The sequence below is a fragment of the Zonotrichia leucophrys genome, unplaced genomic scaffold, assembly GCF_028769735.1.
Source record: "Zonotrichia leucophrys gambelii isolate GWCS_2022_RI unplaced genomic scaffold, RI_Zleu_2.0 Scaffold_253_75397, whole genome shotgun sequence".
Lineage (NCBI taxonomy): Eukaryota > Metazoa > Chordata > Aves > Passeriformes > Passerellidae > Zonotrichia > Zonotrichia leucophrys.
Genome location: NW_026992458.1, coordinates 29,403 through 40,440, shown reverse-complemented (window position 1 = coordinate 40,440; position 11,038 = coordinate 29,403). Strand labels below are relative to the sequence as shown.

At 51.3% G+C, this 11,038-nt stretch overlaps 1 protein-coding gene across 1 annotated transcript; it reads right to left on the bottom strand.

Moving 5' to 3' along the window:
* Positions 1 to 3,897: 3,897 nt before the first annotated feature.
* Positions 3,898 to 4,485, bottom strand: LOC135441351 (olfactory receptor 14J1-like). Its single transcript, XM_064700899.1, has one exon. It carries the CDS (start codon positions 4,483 to 4,485, stop codon positions 3,898 to 3,900), a length of 588 nt encoding a protein of 195 aa, XP_064556969.1.
* Between the last annotated feature and the right edge of the window lie 6,553 nt (positions 4,486 to 11,038).

Below are 11,038 nucleotides of genomic sequence, written 5' to 3'. Positions count from 1 at the left end.
TTCAAATGGTATATTTGTTTTGCTTGATTTTAATTGTTTTTTGTCGTGCAGATTTGCCTGTGGATCAACCGAAAACGAATGTCCGGTGACCTTAGCCAAGGCTGCCGGATCAGATATTATATGTCTGTCTAATTCAGAACCAGAAAAGCCTTTTTCAACCTGTTTGGTTGGTGTGCCAGTGAAAGAGTTGCCTTTGGTCAAAAAACAATCCAATGGTAGGCCAGGTGGAATTGACAATGGAAACAATCCCTCTTTCAATTGGAACATTTGGTCCAAAAAACTTCTCAGGGCAACATGTGAACCTCAAGAATTGGAAATCCTTGGTTCTTTGACCATGGATTTTTCTTTTACTTTTATGACTCGTGCCTGGTGAAAAGGTGATCCCTCAAAGTTTAGTGTTACTCCTCATTATTTTGCATATAAAAATTTGAGTTTTTGGTGTAATATTTCAAATAGTTGGAATGTGTTTCCGGAGACGGATCAATATCCACGGCAATTGCCGAAAGGGTATTGGTTCATTTGCGGAGACAGGGCTTGGCAAGGTATTCCAGCTCACCTTGAAGGTGGTCCTTGTAGCATTGGTATGCTCACCATAATTGCCCCCACTGCCAAAGCAGTGATGAAAAAGAAACAAAGGAAAACGAGAGCTGCTCCTCATTATGATGAGAACTGTCAGAGTGATTTTATGCCTTGGAATGCCGCCAGAAGGGTTTCAGCAGGTATATTTTTACCCCAATTGGCCTCAGCAGTGGCATTGAGACAATTAGATAGAGTTGGATGTTGGCTGAGCAAACAAGCTAATGCCACATCCTCTGCAATCAGTGATATGTTGACCGATGTTGATAGTATTAGACATGCTACTCTTCAAAACAGAGCAGCCATTGATTTTCTTTTACTGGCACAAGGACATGGTTGTGAGGAATTCGAAGGATTGTGTTGTATGAATTTGTCTGACCATTCTGAATCCATTCACAAAAGCATTCAAAAATTGAAGGATCTGACAGCCCAAATCAAAGAAGATGGAAGTTCCTAGTTGGATGATTTGTTTCAAAAATGGAGTTTTGCACCTTGGCTAAGGCAACTTTGCAAGATAGGTCTTTATGTACTAGGTGTTCTAATACTGATATGTATAGTGGTACCTTGTGTACTTTGTTGTGTTCGGCGAATGATGAACAGAACAGTCCGAGAAGTTTTCGTCATACAAGCAGGAGATTTAGGAAGTAGAAGCACAGAGAGTGTTCGGAATCTCACGAAAGCAGTAGATGAAGGTATAGACATGAACGAAGGTTTTGAATTAAGACCTTGGAATCGACCAGAGTTTTTTGAACAATGTCTTGTAACTATTACCAAACATGATTCATATCTCTTTCAAGGATGGGGTCATCACAGCATTAAGTTGCTGTGCCGTAATGTAGCAGTGCTTTAGTGCAGATAGGTCTCCAAGAGATAATAAGCAGAAATTTTACAGTAGAGCTATGAAACGCAAGTAGTAAGCGACAAGAAAATGAAAGATTCTGGGTCAAACAGAGAGGGGGAAATGTGGGAATCCATAAAGTTAGAGGGTTTTTAGGAAATGGTTAAAAAAGAGTATTTAGGCCTCAGGATGTGGCCCGAAGTTCTGTTACAGCGGAAAAGTTTCCCAAGCAGTAGACGTGACAAATAACAATAGGACATTGAAGATTTGGCTTTAGGATGGCAACAAGTTTATTTAATGTATATCTTTAGAAGGTTACTGTGAATAGAGCTCTGTTCTTTGTCTTTTATGAACCAGTCTTTGTTCTAACTACTATTACGTATGTTTTATAAGGATTGGATGGAAAGCTTGTCAATATGTCTTGTTTTGGTGTGATTGGTTGAAATCTAAACTGAGATGGTTTTATGTCATTCCGTTTTACCCCACCTTCGAGGGCATTACCCATTAGGCCAGCATGCTGTTAACATCTAACAATGTTCTGAGGCTGATGTATTAATAATAAAAAAAGGCTGGTCTAAATTTGTCCAGTGTGGTCCATATTTGGACTTTTTGCCGCGGCAAGTGGGTTCCTCTCTTAAGACGTGGGTTCCTGACACCATTGGATCTATAGCTACCCTGGTGCCCCAACAACTCTCCCCAAGCTGCTCTCCATCATTGACCATCAGTGCTGGCTCAGCAGGGAGGTGCCAGAGGACTGGAGGTGCCAATGTGAGCCCACCCCCAAGAAGGGATGGAAGGAGGAGCTGGGCAACTAAAGGCCTGTCAGGCTGACCTGGGTGCCCGGCAAGGTTATGGAACAGATCACCTTGAGTGCCATCACAGGGCACGCACAGGATGGCAGAGGGATCAGAGCCAGCCAGCGTGGATTTCAATATCTGCATTGATGATCTGCATGAGGGGACTGAGTCCAGCATCAGCAAATGTGCAGATGACACCAATGTGGGTGTGAGTGTGGATCTGCTGGAGGGTAGGAGGGCTCTGCAGAGGGACCTGGACAGGCTGGATCCTGGGCCCAAATCCAACAAAGCGAGGCTGAACAAGACCAAGTGCCGGGTCCTGCACTTTGGCCACAACAACCCCTGCAGTGCTACAGGCTGGGGACAGAGTGGCTGGACAGCAGCCAGGCAGAAAGGGACCTGGGGGCACTGATGGACAGCAGGCTGGACATGAGCCAGCAGCGTGCCCAGGTGGGCAAGAAGGCCAATGGCTCCTGGCCTGGATCAGGAATGGTGTGGCCAGCAGGAGCAGGGCAGTGATTCTTCCCCTGCACTCAGCACTGGTGAGGCCACACCTCGAGTGCTGTGTCCAGTTCTGAGCCCCCAATTTAGGAAGGCCATGGAGGGGCTGGAGCGTGTCCAGAGAAGGGCAACAAGGCTGGTGAGGGGTCTGGAAAACAGGTCCTGTGAGGAGTTGCTGAGGGAGCTGGGATTGTTTATCCAGGAGAAGAGGAGGCTCAGGTAGACAAGGCGGTGTCAGGGCAGAGGTTGGACTTGATGATCTCCAAGGTCTTTTCCTGCCTTGCTGATTCTGTGATTCTCTGCAACCACCCTTGGAGCAATTGCAACAGCGTCTGCAGGGGAAGGACAGGAAACTCCCAACTCATGGGAGCAAACTTTCTGGCTGACTGCAGAGGCCACGACAAACCTGAGTGGTTTCCCTGGTGTCCCCCAGCCCTTGCTGGCCCCAGGGGCTGATGGCATTTGTGCTCCCTCAGGTTCATGTCCCCACAGCAACAGCATGGGCGTGCTCCCCCTGCTCTGTGCAATGCAAACAGGGGCTGCTGAGCCAGTGCTGCCGTGTCTGTGCCTGCAAGGATGGGGCACCTGTGTGAGCTGGGGGAGAGGCCAGGGCTGCAGAGGGGGGATGTTGTTGGCAGCTCCATGAGGACGCTCTGGGACGCTGCCCTGGGCTGTGCAGCGCACTGGGGATGGATCAGCCCCTGCTCTGCTGCTCCTTCCCGTCTGCCCCAGGGCCCTTGCAGAGCCCCAGCCATGCTGTTTGCCCCCAGCCTGCCCACGGCCAGCCTGGGGCTGCTCATGGGGCTTTTCTGCGCTGGGCATTGGCCTGGACGCATTCTTGAGAGAGCCTGGGCAAGGATCCTGGAGCCCCCAGGCCCTGGGCTGAGGCGTCAGCGCTGCCCCAGCAGTGCCCATGGCCTGTCCCTGCTGCAGCCCTGGCACTGCCACCCCCAGGGCTGTGCCCGGCCCTGAGAGCACTCAGGCCCTGCAGCAACACCAGGGCCACCAGGGCAGCAGGGCAGGGCCACGGCAGCAGCACTGGCAACACCAAGTTGGCACAAACAATGACATCACTTTGTAGAAAATATTTAAAATTAATAAAAGAAATAATCTCCAAAATGAAACTAACAAGAAGTATTGAAGGTTACTTTTATAACAAGTGATTGGCAGAAACTTGCCAGCAGCTTAATGCTTGTGAAACCATCCAGTCATCAGTCTCTCCACTCCAGCCTTGAGCTCCTGGTTCCTCAGGCTGTAGATGAGGGGGTTTAGGGCTGGAGGCACCACCGAGTACAGAACTGACAGTGCTAGATCCAGGGATGGGGAGGAGATGGAGGGGGGCTTCAGGTAGGCAAATGTGCCAGTGCTGAGGAACAGGGAGACCACGGCCAGGTGAGGGAGGCAGGTGGAAAAGGCTTTGTGCCGTCCCTGCTCAGAGGGGATCCTCAGCACAGCCCTGAAGATCTGCAAATAGGAGAAAACAATGAACACAAAACAACCAAAACCTAAACAGGCACTAAAAGCAAGAAGCCCAAGTTCCCTGAGGTAGGATTTGGAGCAGGAGAGCTTGAGGATCTGTGGGATTTCACAGAAGAACTGGCCCAGGGCATTGGCATGGCACAGGGGCAGGGAAAATGTATTGGCTGTGTGCAGCAAAGCATAGAGAAAGGCACTGGCCCAGGCAGCTGCTGCCATGTGGGCACAAGCTCTGCTGCCCAGGAGGGTCCCATAGTGCAGGGGTTTGCAGATGGACACGTAGCGGTCGTAGCACATGATGGTCAGGAGGGAAACCTCTAATGACATGAAAAACACAAAAAAAAAGAGCTGAGCAGCACACCCTGAGTAGGAGATGTCCCTGGTGTCCCAGAGGGAATTGTGCATGGCTTTGGGGACAGTGGTGCAGATGGAGCCCAGGTCACTGAGGGCCAGGTTGAGCAGGAAGAAGAACATGGGTGTGTGCAGGTGGTGGCCGCAGGCTACGGCGCTGATGATGAGGCCGTTGCCCAGGAGGGCAGCCAGGGAGATGCCCAGCAAGAGGCAGAAGTGCAGGAGCTGCAGCTGCCGCGTGTCTGCCAATGCCAGCAGGAGGAAGTGCCTGATGGAGCTGCTGTTGGACATTTGCTGTCTCTGGCCATTGGAAGCTGTTCATGGAGAAAAGTCAGTGACCGGTTGGGAGAAACTTCTTCCAACAAAATCAAAGCCGTTTCCCACAGACCCTTCTCCTGTAACACTCTGACACCCTTTTCAATTTCCAGCAGATTTTCCTTCAGCTCCAAGTGTGGAGCCCTGGCTGGTGATGCCTGAGTGGGACTTCAGGTTCAGGGCAAGTACACACAGAGATTTTTATAGTTCAGCCTTGCTGTGCAGAGATAGGAGAGGGACAGGGACCTGTCTCTGTGTTCCACTTTGAATCTCTGTTAACACAGAAGTCCCTGTCAGCATCTGCCCTCCCACTGCCAGAGAACAGGAATGGTATAGTCTGTTTAAATGTACTAGTGTTATTTACAGCTTTTCTTCATCTCCTCTGCTGATTATTTTTGGATGTCAGAAAATCTCTGCATTTCTGCTGCCCTCTCAGAGAACAGTGAGTTCTCTGAGGCAAGGTGGTGAGTGGAGAGGAAGGGAAGGAGGGCCGTCACCCTGTCCTGTTCCAGGATTGTCTGGGCTTTCACCTTTCCCTGACAGAGGATGATCACCCTCCCATGCTTCATTTAAAAACCATCCTGACATTGCTGAGAGCAGATGGATCCCCACAGTCCACCAAATGTCCATCCCCTTCTCAAGGTCTCAGCCCCACATTTGTACCCAGGACAAGGCTCATTTCCCCAACCCAACAGCATTTTCTCATTTTAGACCTTTTATGTCTCACCGTGGGGTTTTTAGATAACACAGAGATGCTACAGGACAGGTTTGTATCCTGGAGGGAAGCTCAAAGCTTGGACTGAAATCTCAGGGAGATTCCAGGTGTCCTTATGATGGCATTGGTTTGAGGGAGATGCAGCTCCTTCCCTGGCTGCCCTGACAGCATTGCCCAGAGCCGGGCACTGGGGACAGCGTCACCCTGAGCCAGCTGTGCCCCCTCCAGAGCCCCCAGGGCCGGGCAGCTGCTCCCAGCCCTGTGCTCTGCAGAGGGAACTGGGCCCGGGGCTGCAGAGCTGCCCCACGGCTCTGCTGCAGCTCTGCCTGCACAGGAGGGGCTGCACGCCTTGGAGCCCCAGTCCTGAGGGCAGAGGCTGGGCTGGGGCACAGGAGGGAGGGGGCTTGTTCAGAGGGAGGGGCTGCACTGGAGGGGATCCTGTGAGCATCTCTAAGCTCTCCCTGCCACAGCATTGCTGGGGTTTGTTTTCTCTCATTGCCTGATCTTCTCTCTGCTTCCTGGTGATTTTCCTCCTGCAGGTGTTTCCCAGTGCCTGATCTCTCCCTGCCAGCACTCACAGACCCCAAATCTCTGTGCCCTCTCCTTGGCCCTACAGGACCCTGCCTGTTTGCAGGGCACTGGCTGGGGCAGGTTCTGTTTGCAGGTGGGACAAAGGACAGCTCAGACTGAGCCTGATGGCTCCAGCAAAGGGAATACTGGTGCTGTCCATGGGCAGAGAGGCTGCAAGCACATTAGCCATCTCCTGTGAATCTACAGAACACTAAAATAAGAGTTCCAATGTCTCAGGAACTTTCAAAATTTCATAATAAATAATTCATAACCAATCTTTACTATTAATCCCCCCGTTCCCTGCCATTCTCCAATATTAGGAAACAGAATACAAAGTCTTTGGAAATGTCCTATTTTTTAAGGAAATCCTTGTATTGGAAATATTTTATGACTGACCAGCATTCCTCAGCATGTCAAAGCTCCATGAGCATTTCACCTCCCCTGCACCAGAAATATTCAGAGTTTTACTCACAGAGTCTGCCACTAGGATGCTCCAGGTTTAGGAGGTGGCTCCGGGAGCTGCAGCTGCATTGTCCTGCAGCCAGAGGTTCCTGTGCCAAGGGCTGGCAGTGATTGTGCCCCGGCACTTCTCAGCACCTTCCCAGCCGTGACTGATTGAATCTCTCTGTGCCTCTGTGCTGTGCCCAGGGTGGCTGCAGGCAGTGCCCCAGCCCTGTTGGGCTGGTAGAGGAGCTGCTCCTCAGGAGAAATGTCTTTTTGAAGCTCTTCTTGGTTTGCAAGGAGCTGCCTCTGGGCCAGGAGCCCAGCCCAACTCAGGAGCACAGACACAGCACAAGGACCTTAATGAGCCTCTCAGGGCTTTGGTGTTGTTTACAACAGACTCAGTCCCTAAGAGAGTGTTCAAAGAACTTCTCAAGAACTCAAATTTAAAATGAAACTTTGAAGTTTCTTGAAGTTTTTATGGGTCCCACTGAGGGACATGAATCAGAAAGTGTCCCCAGGTTGCAGTTAGAGCAGAACACTGAAGGCAGTGATGACAACTGGGGACAAACAAAGCAAAGGTGTCTCTGGTGCTGAGCAAAGCTGGATGTCTTTGAGGAATGCAAAGGGCCAAGGCCTGAGCCCCAGCCCCTGGCCAGGCAGATGCTGTCCCTCCCTCCTTGCTCAGGGCTCTTGCCGGGATGGGCACTGGCATGTGGGGATGTGCAATGGCAAGGGCAGGAGCATGGGGCGGCCCCTGCCAGGCTGCTGAGCAGGGACAAGGAGGCAATGAGGCCCCAGGCCTGCAAGGGTCACTTGTCTCCTGCTCCTGCCTCAGGCCCAGGCCCAGCAGCCATGGCCAAAGTGCTGCCCAAGTTGGCTCTGGCAGGGCTGTCTTGCAGCTGCTGCACATGCCTGTGCCCTGTGCAGCCCAGGCTGTGCTACGGTGTCCCTGCCCTGCGCCTCTGTCCCTGCAGGCTGTCAACATCCCCTGGCTGCCCCACCTGGCTGGCCCCTTCCTTTGCTGCCAGCTCTGCCTCCTGCCTGCCTCTGCCTGCCCACACAAAGCCTGGGGCTGATACCAAAAGGGTTCATTCCATTTTTCCCCTGCCTGTGAATTTCAGCACAGGAACAAGGCATGCAGGGGCTGCTTTCCCAGCAAGGATGGTTGGAAGAGAAGAAGAATACGTCTGGCTCAGGGGTGCAGGGATAGAGAAAACAAGGAGTGAATCTGGGAACTTGGGGTGGGTTTTATGGAAATGGGTAAATTGTAATTCACATTTAGCAACCGTATGTGAGCAATACACTGGTAGAATTACACTTTCATGTGAGGTTGGGAGTTATCCCATGTTGGACCTCAGGCCTGAATAAATGACACCCTCTGAAATAGCAAATCAGTGGTAAGGAGCCTTATTCTGATATTTCAGAGATTTTGTGAGAGTGGGACCTCACAGAACCAAGGAGTCAGCTGTGACACTGTGCAAACTCATGGAACAAAGGGTCCATTGTGACACAGCGGAACCCCATGGAACCAAAATCCATTTTTGCACCCCTGGACCACATTGAACCAATGGTCCATTGTTATTGTGCGGATCCAAGGATATCATTGTGACCCTAAGAAACCTCTTGGAACCAAGGGGCCATTGTGACACAGCAAGGCCTGGTGGAACCATGGGTCCATTGTGACACTGCAGAACCTCACGGAACCAAGGTGACCATGTCCTGCTGCGGAACCGCATGGAACAAAGGGTCCATGGTGACACTGCAGAACCAAGGAGACTGCTGCTGGCAGTGTGAGAGCTCATGGAATCAGAAGTCCATTGTGACACAGCAAGGCCTGATGGAACCAAGGGTCCCTTGTTAAACTGTGTGGCCTCATGGAACCATGAGCCATTGTGACACAGCATGGCCTCATGGAACCATGGAGGCCATTTTTACACTTGGAGGCCTTGAAAAACTAAATGGCCATTGTGGCACTTCACAGGCTTGTGGAGCCAAGGGAACCACAGTGACACTGTGGGGCTCCATGAAACCAATGGTCTGTTGTGACACTGCCAGGCCTTATGGGATCATGGAGACTCTTGTGACACTACAGGCCTCAGGGAAACAAGGAACTATTGTGAAATTATGGAGTCTTGGCAGGCCAAGGGGCAGTTGTCATAGTCTATGGCACCATGGAACCAAGGAGGCCATTGTGACACTTCAGGGCCCCATGGAACTAAGAATTCATGGAACAGTGCAGGACCCCATGGAACTGGAGGTCTATTGGGACACTGTGGGGCCTCATGGAATCCTGGAGACCATGATGACACTTGGAGGCCTCGTTGAATCAAGGGGCTCTGCAGGGCCTCATGGAACCAAGGAGACCCTTCTGACATTGTGAGTCCCTAGGGAACCAAGGGTCCATTGTGACACTGCAGGCCCAAGGAGACCCTGTGACACTGCAAGGCCTCATGGAAGCAAGGGACCATTGTGACACTGTGGAGCCCCATGGAAACAAGAAGCCAGTGGGACACATCTGGGCTTCATGGAACCAAGGATCCAATATGATACCACCACTGTGACACCCCAGAGCCGCCCCTTTGAAACAAGGGAACAGGGCACAGCTCTGGTTGGCTTGGCCTGACTGCTCCAACTGCCCTTGGCATGTTGAGGGGCTCTTCTCATGTACTTCTGAAACCCTGGGGCTCTGGGCTTTCCTTCAAATGGAAAAGAACTGCCTTTCTCATTCAAGCATCCATGGCCAAAATGGGATTCCACCTCCAAATTTCCCAATATCCAGGGATTACTCCCACATTAAAGCTGCCATTACAACACATCTGGCTCACCTTGTCTTCCTGAAAGCTGGGTCTCACCTGCCTTCCGACACTGGGGTTCTGTGGTTTCCTTCCTATGGAAAAGAAACATCCCTCCTGCACAGGCACCCATGACCAAAACTGGTACTTGTCCTCCAAAATTCCTGCATTCAAGGGTTTTTTCTCCTAGACAAGATCTCCCAGTACAGACAGGTCTGGCTGGCCTTGGCTTCTGGTGTTTGCCTGAATTCTGTCCTGAAACCCTGGGGCTCTGCCCTTTCCATCCTAAGGGAAAAGAATCCTCCTTCACCAGGTGCCCATGGTTGAAATTGGGTTTCCACCACCAAAAGTCCTATATCCAATTATTGCCCCTACACAAAAGCAGCCATTACAGACAGGTCTGGCTGGCCTTGGTCTCTGGTGCCTGCAGTTCATCAGCCCCTGAAGCACTGGGGTTCTGTGCTTTCCTTCCTATGGAAAAGAATCTTCTTATTCCTCCACGGCCAGAATTGCTACTCCTCCTAAAATATTGACTATATGAAGGGTTTCTCCCAGACAAAACCTGCCAGCTCTCGCTGGCACTGTGGGCTCTGATGGCCACCTGTCATCTACCCCTGAAACACTGGGGCTTTCTGCCTTCCGTGTGATGGAAATAGAACAGTCTCCTCTTCCAGGGACTGTGGCCAAATTTGAGATCTGGCCCCTAAATTTCATGTATCCAAGGATAGCTCCCAATCTAAAGCTGGCAGGAGAGACAAGTTTGGCTGGCTTGGCCTCCCAGGGGCTGCTTCTCATCTACCATCAAACCCTGGGGTTCTCTGCTTTTTTTTTTTTTTTTTCAGTTGGCAAAACTTGTATTCTACCTCCCAAATTATGTGTATCCAAAGATTTCTCTCAGGCACAAGCTGCAATTCCAGAAAGGTCTGGCTCGCCTTGGCCCTTGGTGGCTGCTGCTCATCTGCCCCTGAAACACTGGGCCTCAGCTTTCCTTCCAATGGAAGATATTCCATTGTTGTTCACATCAAAGTGCCCATGGGCAAAACTGAAATTCGGCCTAAAAAATTCCATCTATCCAAGGATTGCTCCAAGGCAAAAGGAGCCAGGAGGCACAGGTCTGACTGGTCTTGTCCTGAGGTGAGGTTCTTAGACTATGAGCAGAATGTTTTCATTTGCCCATACCTTGGAGAGGGCCCAGAGATCTCCCAAGGTGGGGTTTGGAGGCCTCAAGCACATGAGCACTGTACAGGGGCAGAGGAGCTCTGTGCTCAGTGGGGTGGAGACTGAGGACAGCAGAGGAGAGCCCTGGGAGGGACTAAAGGGTGGTTTCAGAGATGGTGGCTCCTTTTGACATAGTAGAGAACAGACAGAGAAAGAAAGAATTAATGCAAAGGACAGATAGGGCGGGCCAGACAGGACCCAAAGAGAAAGGAATTTCACTCCCAGGGCAGGGCTGTGGTGCAACACATCCCCCAGAAGGAGCCTGGGTCAGCCCAAGGCTTTGTGTGGGCAGGCAAAGGCAGGCAGGAGGCAGAGCTGTCAGCAAAGGAACGGGCCAGCCAGGTGGGGCTCTGCAGTGTCACAGTGGTGGTGTCACATTGGATCCTTGGTTCCATCAGGCCCAGATGTGTCACACTGGCTTCCTGTTTCCATGGGGCTGCAGTGT

Bases quoted from the DNA above. Each gene is read 5' to 3' on its own strand.
- LOC135441351 (XM_064700899.1), bottom strand. From the start codon at position 4,485: ATGTGCTACGACCGCTACGTGTCCATCTGCAAACCCCTGCACTATGGG.